The following is a 22,456-nucleotide window of genomic DNA, read 5'->3' as shown; positions in this document are numbered from 1 at the left end:
GGGCGGGGAGGCCAGCACAAAAATACAGGCCTCCTCTCTGAATGGCCCTCGTATTGTCTTCCTAAACCACTATATCTGTGCATGTCTCCTTACAGTTAGACTAAAGCAGCCCCACCTGCACACCCACCTGGACCCCAGATCCTCGGGCACATACCTCACATGCTTGTTTATCTGTGAAACAAAGTTAATGTTTCTGGTGGAGGCTTGAACTGGCCCAAAAGACTGTTGTCTGAGCTTGGTGTCATGTGCTAGCAGGTGGGAGGGACAGGTTCTGACCTGCCAAGTCCCCTAGCAATATGTATCTTGAGAAGAAGTGGACTGTAGGACTTGTTGGAAACAAGGGCAGGTCCTATTTAGGAGGGGCTGGGCTGGAGCAGATTACAAGGGAGTTTGGGTTTGTTAATCTCTCCAAAGGTGCATGGTTTGGACCTTCAGGCAGCCACCCTGATACTCAGCACTCCCCGAACAGCTGCAGGGAACTGGGCTGGTACTATGCACAAGCCCAGCCACGTACGCCAGTGTTGGCTGCTGGAGTAGATCCCATGACTCAGGGTGGTAGCACAACTCGGGGCAGCTCTAGTGAGTGTGGAGGGCGGTAAGGAAGGGCTCAGGGTGCTAGAATCTGCCAGTGTGAAAACCTGTGGAACTATCAGCAGCAAAGCCAGCAGGGTGTTCACAGAGGCTGTGCTGGCTATTGGTTTCCTCAGCAGCTGTTGAGGGCTGGTGGGGTCTTCTGCAGAGCAGGACGTGGGAAATCATGACTAGCAGTTCCTACTCTTCTTCTTTGTTCTTTGCTGTCACTAGATTGTTCATCTAAGCCAGCAGAGTGGGCATAGTGAAACTGAAGCAGGCCATTTGTACAGCGCCCTGAAAGGGTAGAGAAAATTGGCACTTACCCTGTTGTTCCTTCCGCAGCAAGGGCAAGTCTCTCAGGCTGCGGAGTTCCCTCCAGGCACCGAGAGGTGCTGGCCTGGGGGGTGACATGATGCAGGCAAAAGGAAGCTATTCTCCCTACCGATTCTGTTCAGTTATTCTCAGGGTTGTTTGTGTGTTTTTTCTCCACTCTGTGGCTGAAGATTCTTGAGTGAACTACTGAACTCTCCTAGACCTATTTTTGTGTGTGGATAGCTGTCTAATTGTTCTTTGTGGGGCAACAGAAGCTGGAGTCTCTGACCTTGCCATCTTAGTGATGTTACTCCAGGCTTTCATTAGTAAATGTGATGTTAGCTGTAGATGCTCTTTATCAAGTTGAGAAACTTTCTCTCTCTTCCTAGTTGGTGAGGGTATTTTTTAATCATGAATGCATAATGGAGATATATATTTTAAAACAAAACAGTGTTAAAAGATGGAAGTAAGTCTCAAGTAGGGTGGCTTGATAGGCCAGTCCCAGCCTGAGAAATAGAATTATCTCTTCCTTGTCCTTCTATCACTGGTGGAAAAATATACAAATTTCCACGTGATTTTGTTATTTTTTAATAATAACAAATAGATTCCTAATCTTTTAAGTAGTAACTACTTTTTTGTAAAGAAAAAATCACCATATCAAGACATTCTTTTTTTCAGGTTGCTTATATTGTATATATAAGTAAAAGAACAACTGGTCTGAGGCAATATACGATTTGCCAAAGCTATCTGGGTATCAGTCAAGAATCCCTTTCTATTCTGCACAGCCCTGGAGGATATATTAGGACGTATTCCTATGTATTCCCCTGAAAAAGCAATTTCCCTAACACATGGGTCATTTGCACTGAAAAATATGATTAGCATAAAGGCTGGAAACCACATCAGGTGGCTGGATGTCTCCTGCACCTTCATGAGATGCTAGACATTTGGGATAAGTATGCACTGAATAGATAGTCACTAAATATTTGTTGAATAATTGATGCCCGTTTCACAAATTTTCTTCAACTGTTGAGAACTCCAAAACTTATGCTGGGCAAAATGTCTTTTTATTTTAACTCTAGCCTATGATTGCAGTGGGATTTATGAAAAGTGCCATCTCTATAGCTGAGGATGAAACTTGGAAGAGAATTCGAACATTGCTATCTCCAACCTTCACCAGTGGAAAGCTCAAGGAGGTAAGAGTATAAGAGGATATTTAATTTGAAACTTAAAGAATGCATCTGGGGACAGGTAGAAAGTAAGATCATTTCTTTCCAAGGGTAGCCTGCTGAATGTGAGCTTCCTAATAACCGTTTTTTATCTTTATGTCCTAGAAGTGACAATATAGGATTAATTATAAGATATCACTTACTGCTCCATGCTTGAGAAAGCTAGGTCTTCTAGTACTTGAGTCTTCCCACTTAACTGTGGGTGTTGTTGTATTTTGTGTCTAGATGTTCCCCATCATTGGCCAATATGCAGATGGGTTGGTCAGCAACCTGAGGAAGGAAGCAGAGAAAGGAAAACCCATCAACTTGAAAGAGTAAGTAGAAGGCCAGCTGCTGGGATTTGGAGCTAGTCCTCAAGACACACTCCGCCCCCCGCCCCCAGCCGCCTGCCAGAGCCCAGTTCCCACTGAATTACTGTAATGACCAGACAGAAGTGGGTGTGTGGTGTTAGAACTCCAATGGGCTACCCAAGAGGATGTGGCTCCTCCAAAAAGCAGGGCAGCCAGGAGAGAAAGATCTTCTCCTGTGTACATGAACCAGGATTAATTTGTCTGTTTACTTGTCACCTTGGATATTCCTGAAGACAAACATACATAGTTTAGAAAGTAGAAACATGATTGTACCAAAGTTTTCAGTGTAGAGGATGTGAAATACTGGCAGGGGAAGGAACTGGTATGTATTAGTGAGCAGTGGGTAGAGCATGGAAGTTACAATGGAGAACTTGGAACAACTTCATGATTTTGGTGAGGATACCAGCAAAATATGAAATATTAAACCTTCCCACCACTTCTCCTTTCTTTAGTCTCAAATTAAAGAATGTCCTGTATAGACTATGGGTAGGGTGAGCATGTCATTTATTGTCTAAATTAAGATATGTTTAACTATGCAGGAACAACACAGGTAAAGTGGGACTGATCTGGGGAAACTGGGGACATATGATCACTTACCTATGGGATTTCCTCAAATTGATTTTGGGGTGATTTTTTAAATTATTTCTTAAACCAGAAACATTCTTAGTTCTTACATTTTACAGATATGAATGTGCCCTAAAGGCAACTTGAGATACTGGACTTGAGGACAGTGGGTCTTTCAGGAGCTTTAGCAGGAGTGCAGAGAAGGAGTGATGGCATTCCTGGCAACTCAGACCAGGGTGCTGCTGTTCTGTCATGTGCTGAAGTGGAATCAGCTCTGAGTATAGACACTGTGGTGAGGCAAGACCCTCGTCAATGTCACCTTTCTTGACTCCTCAGAGAAGAGTCATTACCTACCCTTGGTCCTGCTCAAGCACAGTATGGCTACTATTGTCCAGACTCAAAACACACTACTGTAATTTGCCTGATTATGGGTCTCCTTCCCTCTGACTGACCTCCTATTGCTCACAGGTGGGTCTAACTTGCCTTGGTGTCCCCATAACCCAGCACAGGGCCAGTTGCATGACTGGCATCTAATAAATAGCTCATGATTGACTGTGACAGGAGCATCGCTTCTTTAGATGATCCAGCCGATGGTTTTGACAGTTGTGTGGCTCCTTACCTGTCTCTGCCTGGTCATATGAATTTACATGTCCTTCCTATTGTATGTGTTGGATAAGGATAGTAAAGAGGTGCTGATTTTAATTTTCTATGTCTTTATTTCTCTACTCAGCATGTTTGGGGCCTACAGCATAGATGTGATTGCTGGCACATCTTTTGGAGTGAACATCGATTCCCTGAACAACCCACAAGATCCCTTTGTGGAAAATATCAAGAAGCTCTTAAAACTTAATTTCCTTGACCCATTCATTTTCTGCCTAAGTATGTGGACTACTGTATTTTTTCTTTCTCCCGCATGTCCTCCCTCCTTTCACCACTTCTTCTCTCTTTCTCTCTCTCTCTTTTCTCTCAGCTCATTTGAGATATCATTCACATACGATATAATTCAGCCATTTAAAATGTACAATTCTATCATTTTTACAACCTAGTGTCTGTCAACAGATAAATGAATAAAAAATGTGGCATATATAGATAAATGATAGATAGATAGATGATAGATAGATAGATAGATAGATAGATAGATAGATAATAGATAGATAGAATGGGTATTATTCAGCCATAAAAAGGAAGAAAATCTTGCCATTTGCAACAAGATGGATGGACTTTGAGGGCTTTATGCTAAGTGAAATGAGAAAGACAAATACTGTAGGACCTCACTTATATGTGGGATCTAAAAAAGTATCCAAACTCAGAGAAAAATAAGAAATGATTTGTGTTTATCAGAGGCAGAGTTTGAGGGTGGGAGTTTTAATTGAAGGTGCTCAAAAGATACAAACTCTCAGTTATAAGATAAACAAGAGTCTAGATTCTTAACGTTCTAATCACACAGAAAGAAAAATATTTTTAACTATGTACAGTGATTTATGTTAACTAAACTTATTATGGTCATTATTCCACAATACATGTATATCTAGTCATTATGCTGTATACCTTAAACTATGTCAATTATAACTCAATGAAGTGGAAAAATTGTTTTTAGTACATTCAGAGATATGTGCAGCCATCATTATATTACCTAGAACAATAGAGGCCCGGTGCACGACATTTGTGCACTGGCAGGAGGCCGTCACCCCGGCCTGTGCCCTCTCACAGTCCGGGACCCCTAGGGAGATGTATGCCTGCCACGGAGGTGGGAGAGGCTCCCACCACCACCGCTGCACTCCCCAGCCATGAGCCCAGCTTCTGACTGAGCAGTGCTCCCCCTGTGGGAGCACACTGACCACTAGGGGGGCAGCTCCTGCATTGAGTGTCTGCCCCCTGGTGGTCAGTGCACGTCATAGTGACTGGTGGTTCTGCCATTCGGTCAATTTGCATACAGTAGGTCCTTGGGTTACATCGGAGATCCGTTCCAATGGTGTGAAGTAATGTGATTTTCGCTCTAAGTTGGAACCCACCTACATAAGCACCTATGTCACTCACATACCCAGCAGTAATGAACTGAAACAGTAAAAACAATTTTAAAAGAAAGATAACAATTCCTGACCTTTACTTGTGATAAATAAATAATAAAAAACATAAAGCACATATGTCGAAATGATGGAACATTTTTTTTTTAATAAATAAATGGGAGATGGCAATGTAACCACAAAACAACATATGTCTAGTCCAACATAACCCAAGGACTGTCTGCATTAGGGTTTTCTTATATAGGATTTTTGTCAACTTAGATATATGGTACTTTTTAACATTAACATTCCACTCCCCTTAGCTCAAAGCAACCTCTAATCTACTTTCTGTCTCTGTAAATTTGCCTATGCTGGACACTTCATATAAATAGAATCACATATGTGGGTTTTTGTTGCTGGCTTTTAAAAATTTAGTATAATGTTTTCAAGGTTTATCCATGTTGTAGTATGTATCAGTATTTTATATTTATTATGACCCAATAATATTCCATTGTATGAACATTATGTTTATTCATTCATCAGTTAATGAGCATTTTGGTTGTTTCTACCTTTTGGCTCTTGTGAATAATGTTGCTGTAAACATTCTGTACACTTTTTGGTGATAACCTATTTCAATTTTGAGGGGTTTCATTTGGTTTTAATTCAGGGGTGGAATTGCTAAATACTATATTAATCTGTGTTTACCTTATCAAGGACCTGCTAAACTTTATTCTACAGTAGTGACACCATTTTACATCCCCATCAGTAATGTATGAAGGTTTGAATTTCTCCACACCCTCACCAACACTTGGTTGACATTTTTCTATCTTTTTAATTATAGCCATTCTAGTGGGTATGAAGTGGTATCTCATTGTGGTTTTTATTTGCATTTCTCTAATGACTAACGATGTTGAGGAACTTTTGATATATTTGTTGGCCATCTTTGTATCTTCTTTAGATAAATTTCTATTCAAATGCTTTGCCCATTTACATTTGAGTTGTTTGTCTTTTTGTTGTTGAGCTGTAAGAATTCTTTATATATTCTAGATATAAATTCCTCATCAGAAATAAGTTCAGAATTTTTCTCCTATTCTGTAGGCATCTTTTCTTTTTCTTTGTGCCTTTGAAGCACAAAATTTTCATTTTGATGACCTATAATTTATGTATTTTTTCTTTTATTGCCTGAGGTTTGGGTGTCATGTATAAGATCCATTGTCAAAAAAAAAAAAAAGATTCATTATCAAATAAATAGTTATCACTTGGGCCAGGGATTGAACCTGCAATCAAGGCACATGCCCTTGACCAGGAATCAAACCCATAAGCCTTTGGTCTGAGGGCCCACGCACTAACCACTGAGAAAAACTGGCCAGGGCATATCTATTTCTTTTTGAGTCAGTTTCTATAGTTTTGTCTTTCTAGAAATTTGTCCATTTTATCTAAGTTATCTTATTTATTGGCATACAGTTGTTTATAATATCCCCTTATAGTTTTTTAATTGTTTAATGTCATTAATAATCTCCCCTTTTTCATTTCTGATACCAGAAGTTTGGATCTTTTTTTTCTAGGTCAATTTACCTAAATGCCTTCAAAGAATCATCTTTTGATTTCATTAATCTTCTCTATTGTTTTTTATTCTTTATTGTATTAGTTTCTTTCTTATCTGTATCATTGCTTCCTCCTGCTTGCTTTTGGTTTTGTTTGCTCTTTTTTTCAGTGTGTTAAGGAGAAATGTTTGGTTCTTGATTTGAGATCATTGTTCTCTTTAAATGTAGACATTTATAGCCATAAATTTCTCTCTGAATGCTGCTATTGCTACATCCATAAATTTTGGCATGCTTTCTCTTAATTTTTATTTATCTCAAAGTATTTCCTAATTGTCCTTTTGATTTTTGTAGGACCCATGGATTATTTAGAAGGGTATTTTTAAATTTCCATAGAGCAGTGAGTTTCCAAGTTTTCTTTGTTATTAATTTCTAATTTCATTCCATTATGGTTGCAAGACATACTCTGTATTATTTCTATCCTAGCTACAAATTCATTTTTTCAAAATATACTTTTGTTAATATTTATATTATTATACAATGCACATTTCCTATAAAATTTTCAGAATTGTTTAAAAGACAAAGAAAAAACAAGATTCGCCTATAATTAAACTCTCAGATATAATCATTGTTGACATTTTAGTGTCTAGTGTTCCACTGTGTCCATGCATGTGTATCTGACTACTATTTCTAGAACAGTGTGATTAATTAAATAAATCAAACTCTGCTCTGATTTAGATAAAAGACAAAGCCATTCAGGGATGTAATCATGTTTCTTTAGTCATTCAAAAGATGGGGAAGGGGCCATGATCTCACTGCTATAGTGATGGCCCGTCTGTGTGGACTTGCCCTTGCGCAGCCACGGGCTGGAAGTCTGAGCAAAGGGCAGAGAGGGACTGGCTCCTGGTTGAGAAGCCTGGTGTCTTTTACTCTCCTCATTGGTAGAGAAAATTATAAGTGCTCCCGGTACATTTCGTATTTTCATTGTGCTTTCTTTTTTCTTGCAGTACTCTTTCCATTCCTTGGCCCAGTGTTTGAAGCATTTAATATTTTCCTGTTCCCAAAAAGCGTAACTGATTTTTTAAAAAAATCTGTAAAAAGAATGAAAGAAAATCGCCTCCAAGATAAACAAAAGGTAAAATCTGGTGGTGGTTACATGAGTGTGTTCACGCTTTGATAATTTATTGAGCTGGATACTTATGATTTGTGCACCTCTCTTTTTTTAGGTTGATAGAGAACTCTAGGTTTACAGGAGGAAAGTTCTAACATTTTGGGGGGAATGAAGAAGGTGGAGGTCAGGAAAGCAAATAAAAAATAAGTCAGAGAGACATTGTCTAAAATGTAATATAATAATAGGCACAAAGGTCAGTATATCACTGCATGCATATTATTGAGATGAAAAGTTTTCCACTTCCCTTCAGTAAATTATCAAAGTATAAAAATTGCTGTTTAAAATTTGTTTTCCTGGTATAATTCCCCAGAGTTAAAATTGGCAAAGAATCACATCAATTCCAAGCCTCTTATTTTACACATTCTGCAGTGGAAGTTCCCAGCAGGCCCCTGGGGGAGGGCTCTATGTTAAACTGAAGCCTGCTCAGGGACTGGAGAGGGCAGTAGTCTTCTCTGGGCATTGAGGTTGCAAGCTGGCTAACCCAGCTTTGCCTTCATGGGCCTGGAGGCCAGCACAAGAATATCTGCAGGCCATGGGGATAGCATTAGGTACCCCGGAATGGCACTGAATGTTGTGGAGAGTTTTGAGATGGTGGCACTTGAAGCTGCTCACAGAAAAACTGCCAATGAACTCTTCAAATATCAGGAGATTCATCTATGTGGCCATTCATTAAGAATTAAGTCTAGCCCTGACTTGTTTGGCTCAGTGAATAGAACGTCGGCCTGCGGACTGAGAGGTCCCAGGTTCGATTCTGGTTAAGGGCATGTATCTTGGTTACGGGCACATCCCCAGTGGGGGGTGTGCAGGAGGCAGCTGATCGATGTTTCTGGCTCTCTGTTCCTCTCCCTTCCTCCCTGTAGAAAATCAAAAAAATATATTAAAAAAATAATTAAGTCTAGAGAGAAAGAAAGGTTTGAGGTCAGGGACATTTTTGTGAGCATGTAGGCATGACAGGAGAGGGAGCAAGTAGTTTTTTGGCTATGTTCAAAGTAAAAGAAGCTGAAGATCAGAGAGAGTGAGGACCAAAAAGCAGCTGGGCATGATGGCTGGATCTTCTTCAGGTAAACACCCTGCTCTCCAGGATTTGTAGCTGGATGTTTTTATTCACTGATAACTCAAGCAACACTAGGCACACTTCCGGATTTAAAGGGGCCATCTTATCAGGAAAGAAATTTAGTATTGCACTTTTTTGTTGTTGTTAATCCTCACCTGAGGATATTTTTTCCATTGATTTTTAGGGAGAGAGGGAAGGAGAGGGAAAGACAGAGAAACGTCACTGTGAGAAAAACACATTGATTGGTTGTCTCTTACACAAGCCCGGACCAGGTCCTGGGCCAGGGAGGAGCCTGCAACTAAGTTTTGTGCCCTTGGCCAGAATCAAACTCGGGACCCTTTGATCTACAGGCCGACACTCTATGTACTGAGCCAAACCAGCTAGGGCTACTATTGCAGTCTGGATTTATTTCTAACATTAAAAGTTTTCCTTCTACTTCCAGCACCGAGTGGATTTACTTCAGCTGATGATTAACTCTCAGAATTCCAAAGAAACAGACTCCCATAAAGGTAAACAAGGTGTGCTTTGGAGGGCCAGTGATGGGAGGCTCAGAGGTAGTTGATGACCTCAACCTGGAACACTTCGTTAAAATTGTGTTCACTTTATTTTTCGTTTGTAATTAATAAGGAACTTGTGGGGAAGCCTTTGAGACTAAGTAAATATTCTGTTCCTCTTCAAACTTTCACCTACTAGTTTTATCATCTATGGATGATTTTTGACTAGTCATTATTACTATGATGGTTGCAAAATTATGACATTTTAATTCCATCATTTCTTCTACATTTATGAATTGACTAGAGGCCTGGTGCACAAAATTCATGCATGGGTAGGGTCCCTAGGCCTGGCCGGCGATCAGGCCTGATCGGGGCCTTACTTCCCTGGCTGCTGGCCAGGACCTTCCTTCGTTCCCCGCTGCCCCCTGGTGGTCAGCATATATCATAGCAAGAGGGTGAACTCCTGGTCAGTCGAATTCCTGAGGGGACAATTTGCATTTTAGCTTTTTATTATATAGGATGTTTCATTGTAAAGTTTATTCTGTTCTCTCCCATTTATTATTTATTTATTTATGTCAATATGATCTTATATATTATAAATTTACTCTCTTACATCTTTTTTTGTGTGATCAAATTCTTTTAGGTTTGTTCACTGGAGCTCCTTTAAGTGGGCTCTGGGTTTCTTCTTTCTTTCATTTTAATATTTTATTTTTCCAATATACTTTTTTAGGGTAATTTTAGATTCACATCAAAATTCTACAGAAGGTACAGAGACTTAATATGCCACCTCACTCTACCTATACACAGATTCCTCGACTATCAAAATCCCTCACAGGTGTGGATCATCCTATCTAATAAAAGAGAAACATGGTAATTGGCGTACGACCGCTACCCTTCCCATTGGCTAATCAGGGCAATATGCAAATTAACTGTCAGTCAAGATGGCAGCCGGCAGCCAGGCAGCTTGAAACTAACATGAGGCTTGCTTGCTTCAGTGACGGAGGACTCCAACGTTCCCCGCCTGCCACTGCAGGCCTCTGAGCTGCAACTCTAAGCAACTATGTAACAAATATAGAAGCTAAACAAAACCCCAGAAACCCGCTTTAGTCACCGGGCTTCAGCCAGCAGGATCGCAACATTGTAAGCAAAGGCCAGAAACCTACTTTCAGCAGCGGAGGCCTAAGAGCTGGAGCCAAGCCTCAAAGCTAAAGCTGGCCCAGAATAAATAAAAAAAGAAAAGAAAAAAAGGAGCAGTTGGGAGCTTCAGTCACCCCCAGCCTGAAAACAGCCCTCAGCCCCTCACCCAGACTGGCCAGGCACCCCAGTGGGGACCCCCACCCTGAAGGGTGTGTGACCAGCTGCAAACAGCCATCATTCCCTCACCCAGGCTGGCCATGCACCCCAGTGGGGACCCCCATTCTGATCCAGGACACCCTTCAGGGCAAACCAGCCGGCACCCACCCGTGCACCAGGCCTCTACCCTATATAGTAAAAGGGTAATATGCCTCCCAGCACCGGGATCAGCGGAGCCGCGAGGCCTCCCTGCACCGGGATCAGCGTGACAGGGGGCAGCGCCCAAACCCCTTGATGGCCCTGTGGCTCTGTGTGTGACAGAGAGCGGGGCCACAACCTCCCTATCCACCATGCTCTGTTCGTGACAGGGTGCAGCGCCCCAACCCCCCCTCCCCCACCACAGGCCCTGCTTTGTGTGTGACGGGGTAGAGCCATAACCTCCCCATTGGCCATGCCCTGAGTGTGAGAGTGGCGGCGCCCCAACCCCCTGATTGGCCCTGCTCTGTGGGTGATAGAGGGCGGCACCCCAACCCCCTGATGGGCCCTGCTCTGTGCGTGACAGGGTACAGAGCCCCAACCCCCCTGATGGGCCCTGCTCTGTGACTGACAGGGGGTAATGCCCCAACCCCCTGATTGGCCCTGCTCTGTGCATGACCAGGGGTGGCGCCGCAACCTCCCCATCCACCCTGCCTTGATTGTGACAGGGGACGGTGCCCCAACCTCCCAATCGGCCCTACCCTGAGCATGACTGAGGGTGGCATCACAACCTCCCAATTGCCCTGCTCTGTGTGTGACAGGGTACGGAGCCCCAACCCCCCTGATGGGCCCTGCTCTGAGCCCGACCAGGGGCTGCACCTAGGGATTGGGCCTGCCCTCTGCCACCCGGGAGCAGGCCTAAGCCAGCAGGTCGTTATCTCCTGAGGGGTCCCAGACTGGGAGAGGGCACAGGCCGGGCTGAGGGACCCCCCTCCCCCCCGAGTGCACAAATTTTTGTGCACCGGGCCTCTAGTTTGTTATAATTAGTGAACATATAATAACACATGATTATCACACAAAGTTCATAGTTTACATAAGGGTTCACTCTTGGTATTACACATTCTAGGGTTTTGACAAATGTATAATGGCATATACTAGTATACAGAGTGTCCAGTATCATTTTTACCTATCATTTAAAAAAAAATATGTTCTTATTGATTTCAGAGAGAAGGGAGAGGGAGAGATAAATAGAAACATCAATGATGAGAATCATCTATTGGCTGCTCCCTGCACACCCCCTACTGGGGATCAAGGTCGCAACCCAGGCATGTGTCCTGACCAAAAATTGAACCATGATCTCCTGGTTCATAGGTCAATGCTCAACCATTGAGCCACACCAGCTGGGCTTTACCTATCATTGCTTTTGTGTGCGCTTCCTTGCTTCCTGGTATGAGAAAATTCTAGGTTTCTCTTTATTTCCCCTGATCAAGCCTTGAATCAGTCATTTCTCAAGGAGCTTTGGTCATTTTAGTAAGAAGTGATATTTAGAAACCAACATCTACGATCTGGGAATGCTTATTCCTACTAGGGCTTTTTTTCTTCTAGATCGCCTTAGTAGACAAACCTAATAATATCAAATATATTTATACAGATCTGATAAATATAAGTATTTCTATATATACTCGTAACTAGACCAATGATTCCCCCATCTCTCTCTCTCTCAAAAATCTGATTAATAACGTATTTCCATAATATAAATAATCCCATTATGGTTAATTTTAAACTACCAATAGTCTGACAACCATCTTACAAAATGTCTGAATATTTAACGTTTGGTTCTAGAGAGCAGGGATGAGATGACTCTAATACACCATTATAAATACACTAGAGGTCCGGTGCATGAAATTCTTGCACAGGGGCAGGGGGGATCCCTCAGCCCGGCCTGCACCCTTTCCAATCCGGGACCCCTCGGGGGATATCCTAAGCTGGCAGTCAGACCTCCCTCTGGCAATCTGGGACCTCTGGCTCCTAACCGCTCGCCTGCTTGATTGCCCCTAACCACCTCTGACTGCTGGCCTGATTCCCCTAACTGTTCCCCTGCCTGCCTGATCAACCCTAACAGCTTTAACCTGCTGGCCTGATGCCCCTAACTGCTCCCTTGCCTGCCTGATCACCCCTAACAGCCTCTACCTGCTGGCCTGATTGCCCCTAACCGCCTCTGCCTGCCAGCCTGATAGCCCTTAACTGCTCCCCTGCCTGCTGGCCTGATCACTGCCTAACCACTCCCCCGCTGGCCTGATCACCCCCAACTGCCCTCCCCTGCCAGCCTGATGGTCCCTAAACTGCTTGCTCCCCTGCTGGCCTGATCGCCCCTAATCGCCTCTGCCTCAGCCCCCACCACCGTGGCTTTGTCCAGAAGGAAGTCAGACATCTGGAAGATGTCTGGTCCACCTGGTCTAATTAGCATATTACCCTTTTATTAGTATAGATATTCATTACTCAATACAGTAATTACTAGACACATGTTACTATTGAACATTTGTGTTGTGGCCAGTGCAACTGAAAACAATCTTAAATTGTATTTAATTTTAATTAATTAAGATCTAAAGTTAAATTATCACTTGTGGCTTGTGACTACCATATTGGACAGCACAGCTCTAAACTTTGAATATTATGTGGTATGTGCTAACTGGGGGAAAGAATTTCATAGCTGAATTTATCCTCCAAAAGCATCACAAAAATCGTCATTGAAAAGTCATTTTCAAATCCTCATTGAAAAGTCAGAACTCTGTAGAGTTTTTGTACACTTTTTTGTATTGTTTTTAGTTGTCAATTACATGGTTGGGGTAAGCACATATTTATTTCATGCTCTAAGTATCTAAAAGTTATAGTATACTTCAAACAAATAGATTAGAGCCTGACCATGCTTAGTTTCTCTCAGGAGAAAATATAAAAAGAGACCAATTTTATCACAATGGCTATTTGCTGAGCATAAAATAGAGCAAAGAGAGGGGGCAGGTGCTGAGAAAGATAACATTCAGGTCATGATTGAATGAACATTGCTAATTCCACTTACTGGACCCTACATTTCTGTATTTCATGCTGTCCAATGCCCTTCTATTGGCACATTCTTTTTTCTGCTATTTTAATGCCATTGATTAGACTAAGATCAATCACCAATCTTACACCTTTTTTTAAAATCTCTGCAGTTTTTGCCCATATCTCAGATCATCAATTTTGAAGACATGTGTCCCAAGTCTTTTAATACCTAATATCTCTTAAAGGTATAATCTGTGCTTACCAAGCTAGGTTGTGCACACAAATTACATCTCTCTTTTGCAATAATATGATGCAGTCTTTTCATTTTTCAAGGGCCATCTTACAAAAGAGTGCTTTCTTTATATTAGGTGACTTCCAAAGGCAGAACTAATGCAGCAATAATGGTCAGGAAGGCCTATTTGGGCCCAATATAAGGAAGATATTTACAACTATTAATATTGTATAAAAGTGGAATGATTTCCCTGAAGAGGTAGTGAGCTTTCCATCATTGGTGTTATTTTTAAAAAAATCAAAACACTAGATAAAATGGATAATCCTGGAAAGGGTATTCAGGCATTAGGTTGAAATAAAGTTCATCAATGACTCTAACCCCCCCCAAAATAATAATAAAAATAAATAAATACTATTTTTAAATTAGAGTTTGCATTGAATATTATTTTGTATTAGTTTCAGATGTACATTATAGTGGTTAGACAATCACATATTTGACAAAGTGATCCTCCTAATATTTCAAGCACCCATCTGATACCATACAGAGTTATTACATTATTGACTGTATTTCTTTTATATATGTACTAGAGGCCTGGTGCACGAAATTGGTGCATGGGGGCTGGGGTGTTTATCCCTCAGTCCAGCCTGCACCCTCTCCAATCTGGGACCCCTCGATGGATGTCCTATTGCCCATTTAGGCCCGATCCCACTGGATCCCCACCTGACCCCAGTTTAGGCCCACTAGGATTGAGCCTAAATGGCAGTCGGACATCCCTCTCACAATCAGGGACTGCTGGCTCCCAACCGCTTGCCTGCCTGCCTGTCTGATTGCCCCTAACTATGTCTGCCTGCTAGCCTGATCACCCTCTAACCACTCCCCTGCCAGACTGATTGATGCCTAACTGCTCCACTGCTGGCCCGATTGTCCCTAACTGCCCTCCCCTACCAGCCTGGTCACCCCTAACTTCCCTCCTTTGCCAGCCTGGTCGCCCCAACCACCCTCCCCTGCAGGCCTGATAACCTCTAACTGTCCTCCCCTGCCAACCTGGTTGCCCTCAACTGCCCTCCACTGCTGGCCCAGTCACCCCTAACTTCCCTCCTTTGTCAGCCTGGTTTCCCCTAACTGCCCTACCCTGCCAGCTTGATTGCCCCTAACTGCCCTCCCCTGCCAGCCTGGTTGCCCCCAAATGCCCTCCCCTGCAGGCCTGGTCACCCCCAACTGCCCTCCCCTTCAGGCCTGGTCCCCCTCATCTGCCCTCCCCTGAAGACCTGGGTCCCCCCAACTGTCCTCCCTTGTGGGCCTGATTGCCCCAAACTGCCCTCCCTTTCAGGCCTGGTCCCTCTCAAATGCCCTCCCCTGCTGGCCTGATCACCCACAACTGCCCTCCCCTGCCAGCCATCTTGTGGTGGCTATCTTGTGTCCACATGGGGGTGGCATCTTTGATCACATGGGGGTAGCCATTTTGTGTGTTGGAGTGATGGTCAATTTTCATATTACCTCTTTATTATATAGGATTATTTTATTGATTTCAGAGAGGAAGGGAGAGGGAGAAAGAGATAGAAACATCAATGATGAGAGAGAATCATGGATCAGCTGTCTCCTGCACACCCCCCACTGGGGACCGAGCCCACAACTCAGGCATGTGCCCTTGACCGGAATCAAACCTGGGACCCTTTAGTCCTCAGGCCAACACTTTCCACTGAGCCAAACCAGCTAGAGCTTGTCTTTATTTCTTATGTTGTCCTTTACATCCACATGACAATTTTGTAACTACCAATTTGTACCTCTTAATCCCTTTACCTTTTTCTTCCAGTCCCCTATCCCACTCCCACTGGCAACCATCAGTCTTTTATTTATATCTATGAGTCTGTTTCTATTTTGTTTGTTCATTTATTTTGGTGTTTAGATTCCACCTATAAGTAAAATCATACAATAATTGTCTTTCTCTGTCTGACTTATCTCACTTAGCATAATACCTTCTATCCATTCATACTGTTGCAAATTATAAGATTTTATTCTTTTTCAGTGGCTAAGTAATAATCCATTTGACAGGCACTTGGGTTGCTTCCAAACCTTGGCTATCGTAAATGACATTACAATGAACATAGGGGTGCATATAGTCTTTCAAATTAGTGTTTTGGGATTCTCTGGATATATACCCACAAGTGCAACATGGGGTCATAAGGCAGTTCCATTTTTAATTTTTTGAGGACCCCCCATACTGCTTTCCACAGTGGTTGCACGAATCTGCATTCCCGCCAATAGTGCAGGAGGGTTTCCTTTTCTCCACATCCTTGCCACCACTTGTTGTTTGTTGATTTATTGATGTTAGCCATTCTGACAAGTGTGAGCTAACATCTCATTGTGATTTTAATTTACATTTCTCTGACAATTAGTGATGTTGAGGATCTTTTCATATGTCTATTGGCCATCTTATGTCCTCTTTAAAGAAGTGTCTATGCAGAACCTTTGCCCACTTTTTAAATGGATTATTGGGGGGCTGGGGTTGGTTTGAATTGTATAATTTCTTTATAAATTTGGAGTATTAACACCTCATGGAATGTATCATTGGTGAATATTGTCTCCCATTCAGTAGGTTGTCTTTTTGTTTTGTTGATGGTTTCCTTTGCTGTGTAAACTTTTTAGTTTGATGTAGTCCCATTTATTTATAGTTTCCCTTGCCCAAGCAGATATGTCAGGAAAAAATATTGCCAAGAAAAATGTCAGAGATTTTACTGCCTCTGTTTTCTTCTAGGGTTTTTATGGTTCAAGTCTTACATTTAAGTCTTTAATTCATTTTGAGTTTATTCTTATATACGGTGTAAAAAGATAGTCTAGGCACTGACCAGTAGGGCTCAGTTGGTTGGAGCATCCTCCCATACAATGAAAGGTTGTGGGTTCAGTCTCCAAGTAGGGCACATGTCTGGGCTGCGAGTTTGATCCCCAGTCACAGGCCCTACTCAGGGCACATACGGGCGTGGGGGGCGGGGGATTGATCAATGTTTTTCATCTCTCTCTCTCTCTCTCTCTCTCTCTCTCTCAGCATGTCCTCGGAATAAGCATGTCCTCGGATGAGGATTTAAAAAAAGATGGTCTCGCCCTAACCAATTTGGCTCAGGGGATAGAGTGTCTCCCTGCGGACTCAAAGGTCCCAGGTTCGATTCCGGTCAAGGGCATGTACCTTGCTTGCGGGCACATACCTAGTAGGGAGTGTGCAGGAGGCAGCTGATCGATGTTTCTCTCTCATCAATGTTTCTAATTCTCTATCTCTCTCCCTTCCTCTCTGTAAAAAAATCAATAAAATATATATTTTTAAAAAGATGGTGTAGTTTCATTTTTTGGCTCATATCTGTCCAATTTTCCAGACATTTATTGAATAGACTATTTTTACTTCCTTGTATGTTCTTGTCTCCTTTGTCATATATTAATTGACCATATCGGTATGGGTTCCCTATTCTGTTCCACTGATCTATATTTGTTTTTATGCCAATGCTATGCTGTTTTGATCACTATAGTCCTGTAGTATAATTTGATACAAGGTAGTGTGATATCTCCAACTTTGTTCTTTCCCAAGATTGCTATCTTTTGTGGTTTCATATAAATTTTGTGTTTTTTTGTTCTAGTTATGAAAATCATCTCATATCTTGACAGTTCATACTGTGATTCAGTAGTTTTTGTATGGGATTTAAGATTCTGCATTTCTAATAATCTTCCAGATATTGCTGATGATGCTGGTCTATGGACAATACTTAGAGTAACCATATTTTATCTGTAGCCCAGTATTATTCTCTTAAATTTCTGCAAACATTTTTGAATGAAAGATCCTTTAATTTTCCCTGCATAAGCCTTAGTGGAAAGTCTCTTAAAAATTACCCAGGGCCCTGGCCGGTTTGGCTCAGTGGATAGAGTGTCAGCTTGTAGACTGGGAGAGTCCCGGGTGTGATTCTGGTCAAGGGTGCGTGCCTGGGTTGCAGGCTTGGTCCCCAGTGCGGGGCATGCAGGAGGCAGTGGATTGGTGATTCTCTCATCATTAATGTTTCTATCTCTCTCTCCCTCCCCTTCCTCTCAGAAATCAATAAAAAGATATATATATATACACACTAAAAATTATTCAGGTATATTTTATCTAGAATAATTTAAAATTTTCCTGGGGGAGAAATGTATCCCATATTACTTGTAGCTAAAGTACTTTCAGGATTCTCCAAGGGACAGACTGATAACACTGTGCATGTAACACAAAATGCTATGTCTTAAAATTGCACAGCTATGTTGTGGAGAGAGTGACACAACCAGAAGCAGATGGTGAAGAATAGAATAGACGTTGGGGGGGCGGGGGAGCAGATGAAGACATTTTTGCCTTTTTCTGGCTCTGTAACATACACATCAGAGTGCAAAACACTCCCAATTTAAGCTGAATTGTGTTTTCAATTTTTCCTATAAGGGTTTGGGAATTTCATTTGGATTCCTCATAATCTAAATTGTGATGTTGTACATAGACCTGCTTTATAAAATATCTTTCGTCTCCTTTTAGCTCTGACTGATCTGGAGCTTGTTGCCCAATCTATTATCTTTCTGTTTGCCGGCTATGAGACCACTAGCAATTCTCTTTGTTTCCTTATGTATTTGCTGGCCACTCACCCAGATGTGCAGCAGAAATTGCACAAGGAGATTGATGCAACGTTTCCCAATAAGGTAAGTGGGTGATACTTGGAGAGCGAGGGAGAAAGTAAAGCCTTATCAAGAATGCCTCCTCACCACTTCCTAGGAGAATTTTTACAAAGAATGTAAGCATCAATTATTTTAATTGTGCTATTTAGGAAGGATGTAAAAAGACAAAAACAATCAAAGAATATAGGTAATTTTTGTTATTAGAGGTATATAAGATCTTTGAAAAAGTGTTGGTCCTGTTGTGTCAGTTATCTGTTATCACAATAATGTCAAATGAAAAAAAAATTTTAAAACCTCAGTGGCAATTAACAATAGGAATTTATTGCTCAAGTGTCTAGATGATTACCTGTGTTGCTATTGACTAGACTTGTTGCAGTCTGGCTCTTGGCTGATCTAGGCTGGCCTTGGCTAAGTGGCTGGGTGAATCAGCTCCACACAGGATCCACATATCTCCCATACTCCCGACAACTAGCCTGGGTATGTTCTTCTCAGGCAATGACAGAGGGAATGACCAATAAGCCCAAACATATGGGTGCCTTTCAGAACTCTGCTTGCATTACACTTAACCAACATTCCATTGATTTAAAGCATGCACCATGGCCAACACCAGGATCATAATAGGAGGGCACAAAGTTAGATGACTAAGGGCATGGACACAGGAAGGTGTGGAAAACTGGCACTATTACTGGAATCTACCACCTTGGGTAAACTGTGCAATCTAGGAGAAGCCTGGTATACAGAAAAGAACATAGTGTAGGAAATAGAAGACATGAGTTTGAGTCCAGACTGTGGTTTTGGATAGGTCTTAAGAACTCTCCGTGTCATAGGTCCTTCAAATATAAAATAAAGATACATTTTAGGGTCCAAATAAATTAAAGATTATTTTTCTTCTCTGGGTAAGCCTATATTGGAGATCATTTTATTGCAATAAGATGGAAAGGTCACTAAGAAACAGACTAGCTAAAGCATTATGTCCTCCCCTCTTAATAAGAGTAACAATGACAACAACAACACTAATAGCTAACATATACTTCTCACTATATTTGTCTGTTCTAAATGCCTTATATTTATAAATGAATTTTTAAAAAATTTTGTATTAAAAATAGAAACAGACTCATAGATAGCGAACAGACTATCAGCGGCGAAGGGGGCTTTGGGAGGCTGGGTGAAAAAGGTAAAGAGGTTAAGCAAAAAAACCTAATTGACACAGCCCTAGCCACTTTGGCTCAGTGGATAGAGCTTCGACCCTCAGACTAAAGGGTTCTGGGTTTGATTCCTGTCAAGGGCACATACCTTGGTTGCAGGCTAGACCATGGCTATGATGTGGAAGCAACCAATCCATGTGTCTCTCTCACATTGATGTTTCTCTCTGTGTGTCTTTCCTCCTCCCTTCCACTCTCTCTAAAAATAAATGGAAAAATATCCTTGCGAGAGGATTAACTAAAACAAGAAACTCATAGACACAGTCAACAGCATGATGATTGCCAGAGGAGAATAGGCGTTGGCAGAAGTAGAAGAGAGTATGGGGTGGGGGAGGATAAATGGTGATGAAAGGAGACTTGACTTGGGGTGGTGATCATACAAAACAATATACAGATGGAGTATTATCGTATTGTAACTGAACCTATAGAATTTTCTTAACCAATGTCACCCCAATAAATTCAATTTTAAAAAGTGATACATTAGTCAGAATAGGCTAAATTTGCCACAACTACAGATTAGCCCTCTATTCTCAGTGGATTTACATTGCAAAGGATTATTTCCAACTCACATTAACATGTCCAACATGGATTGTTAATGAAGGATGGGAGTGTGACTTTGTGCTCCATAGTTACTCAGAAATATAAGCTAAAAAGGACCCATTTTCTTGTAGCGGCACTTTCTGGAGCACAAGGCCTTCATGTTGGTTGGGGAATAAAGAAGTAGAGTGTTGCTCACTGGATTTTCAAGAATTTTGACTCTGAACTGACATATGTCACCACAGCTCGGAGCCCATTCTCAAAGCTGGTTCCCCCTAGCTTTAAGTGGGCTGGGAGATGTGGAGACTACATGGATATTGGGTGAGCAGTGATGTCTCTACCAAACAACCCTATGAAGTGTCAACTCTAAATATCTCCATGTAACATATCAGAAAACTGAGAGGTGAAATAATTTTCATACACTAGTCATATAGCTAGTGGTGAAGAAGCCACTAGCCAAACCCTTAACCTCTCCAGTATTGCCTCTTCAATATAACACCAAGTGATACCCACATATTGCCCACACTGTTTTCAGATATCTGACAAAACTGGAACTCTTTGTGGTAGGAAGAGACTGGCCTCTGGGGATGGCGAGGCTTGTATGAGATCTTCACAGCTTACAGTCAAACCCTGAACAACAACTAGGAGACTGTTCCGGCAAGGCAGCATGAGGCTGAGTGGGGTTCCACCTCTTTATAGCTTCTGCTAGAATGAAATTATGCGCCCTGCTTTCATTCTTTTCAGTCACGCCCTTCTTTTGCTATACTTACAGAGTTTTTCATTTATAGAGTTTCTATTTATATGGTGTTTCTCTCCAAATTATATATATAATCTAAAGGCTTAGTAAGCAGGATTTTTCAACTGAACACTGTCAAGTTGGAATTTTGCTCTTTTACACATTCTCTTTCCTTGGCACAGAGGTGTGGCCTATCTTTTGGGAAAAAAAACAGTGACCTTAGCGTATTTCAGTTAAGAATATGGGTCATAGTCTATTACTCACATGAGTTAAAAAAAAATCACTACACAGTAATGTGAGGGATTTGGGGTCCTGTTTAAGGAGTTGTCCCCAACGTCCTCCCATAGTCATAACTACTCCACACATCTCAATGGGCCATTAAGCAGGCCAATGGACATGACAGATATTAAAATGTCTATAAATCCTAAGGTCCTTTACCCAAATAAGTTATTCTTTGGAGCTCCTAACATTTCTATAGAACTACATAGACTGAATTGAAAATAGATATCAAATCTCAGTTTATCAAAATCTGTTTCTTTCTTCCCAGGCAACTCCCACCTATGATGCCCTGGCACAGATGGAGTATCTTGACATGGTGATGAATGAATCCCTCAGACTATTCCCAATTGCTGGTAGACTTGAGAGGTTCTGTAAGAAGGATGTGGAAATCAATGGGGTGTTCATTCCCAAAGGAACACTCGTGATGGTTCCAATCTTTGTTCTTCACCTAGACCCGACGTACTGGCCAGAGCCGGAGGAGTTCCGTCCTGAAAGGTACTGGACCCCTGGGAAAGGGAACCCACCCTCATCCAGGCTGATTGGACATAATCTGATGTCTTTTAGTATAGATGATGTACATGTGGTTGTACAATCATTTATTGTACATTTTTCTGTTTTTACAAGTTTGTTTTTTCTTATTACAAGAGTAATCATTGTTTGTTGACAAAATTTTACAAACTCTAGACTAGCTACAAGAAAATTGTATCTGTCCATAGTACTAATATCTTAAGATAGGCCTCATTAGTAATGCAATGTATGTCATTATTGACATTTTTCTAAGCATATATAGATATTTAAAATTAAAAGAGTAATATATTTTTTATTTTGAACTGCTTACTTTATTTACCAGTAAACTATAAACAGTGTCCTTTTATATATAACCATCATATATAGGTATGCATACTTATAAATATTCATGCAGATGTGACTATATGCTTATGCCATAAATTAGTTAATCATTATCTGATTTTAGGAATGTAGGCTTTTTTACTTCTTTAAATTTTTCTGTGTTGTTCTCATTAGCTCTCTGAATTTACCAGCAACGTTCCCACATTCTGTTTGTTTTTGTTTTTTTCACATTGGTGGCCACATCTTTATCATTATTGGGAGAGTGCATTATGGGAACCTGAGAGGTCCTCATCCCTGATGATTTAAGCGGCCCCTGGAGGACAGAGGAGAACACAAGTCACTGGTCTGTCTTTGGCT

At 41.5% G+C, this 22,456-nt stretch overlaps 1 protein-coding gene across 1 annotated transcript in view; it reads left to right on the top strand.

Annotated features, from left to right (window-relative positions):
- The window catches only part of LOC132232296 (cytochrome P450 3A12-like), a 38,152-nt gene that overhangs the window by 10,918 nt on the left and 4,778 nt on the right, over window positions 1-22,456 (top strand). The window contains exons 5-11 of the mRNA XM_059691753.1: window positions 1,965-2,078; window positions 2,337-2,425; window positions 3,756-3,904; window positions 7,577-7,704; window positions 9,237-9,303; window positions 18,360-18,520; window positions 21,519-21,745. Of these exons, the coding sequence (XP_059547736.1) occupies window positions 1,965-2,078; window positions 2,337-2,425; window positions 3,756-3,904; window positions 7,577-7,704; window positions 9,237-9,303; window positions 18,360-18,520; window positions 21,519-21,745 (935 nt within the window). The remainder of the gene's footprint in view (window positions 1-1,964; window positions 2,079-2,336; window positions 2,426-3,755; window positions 3,905-7,576; window positions 7,705-9,236; window positions 9,304-18,359; window positions 18,521-21,518; window positions 21,746-22,456) is intronic.

Source organism: Myotis daubentonii, chromosome 4 (assembly GCF_963259705.1).
Source record: "Myotis daubentonii chromosome 4, mMyoDau2.1, whole genome shotgun sequence".
Classification (NCBI taxonomy): domain Eukaryota; kingdom Metazoa; phylum Chordata; class Mammalia; order Chiroptera; family Vespertilionidae; genus Myotis; species Myotis daubentonii.
The sequence above is the reverse complement of the archived record's forward strand: the minus strand, read 5'-3'. Positions and strand labels throughout refer to the sequence as shown.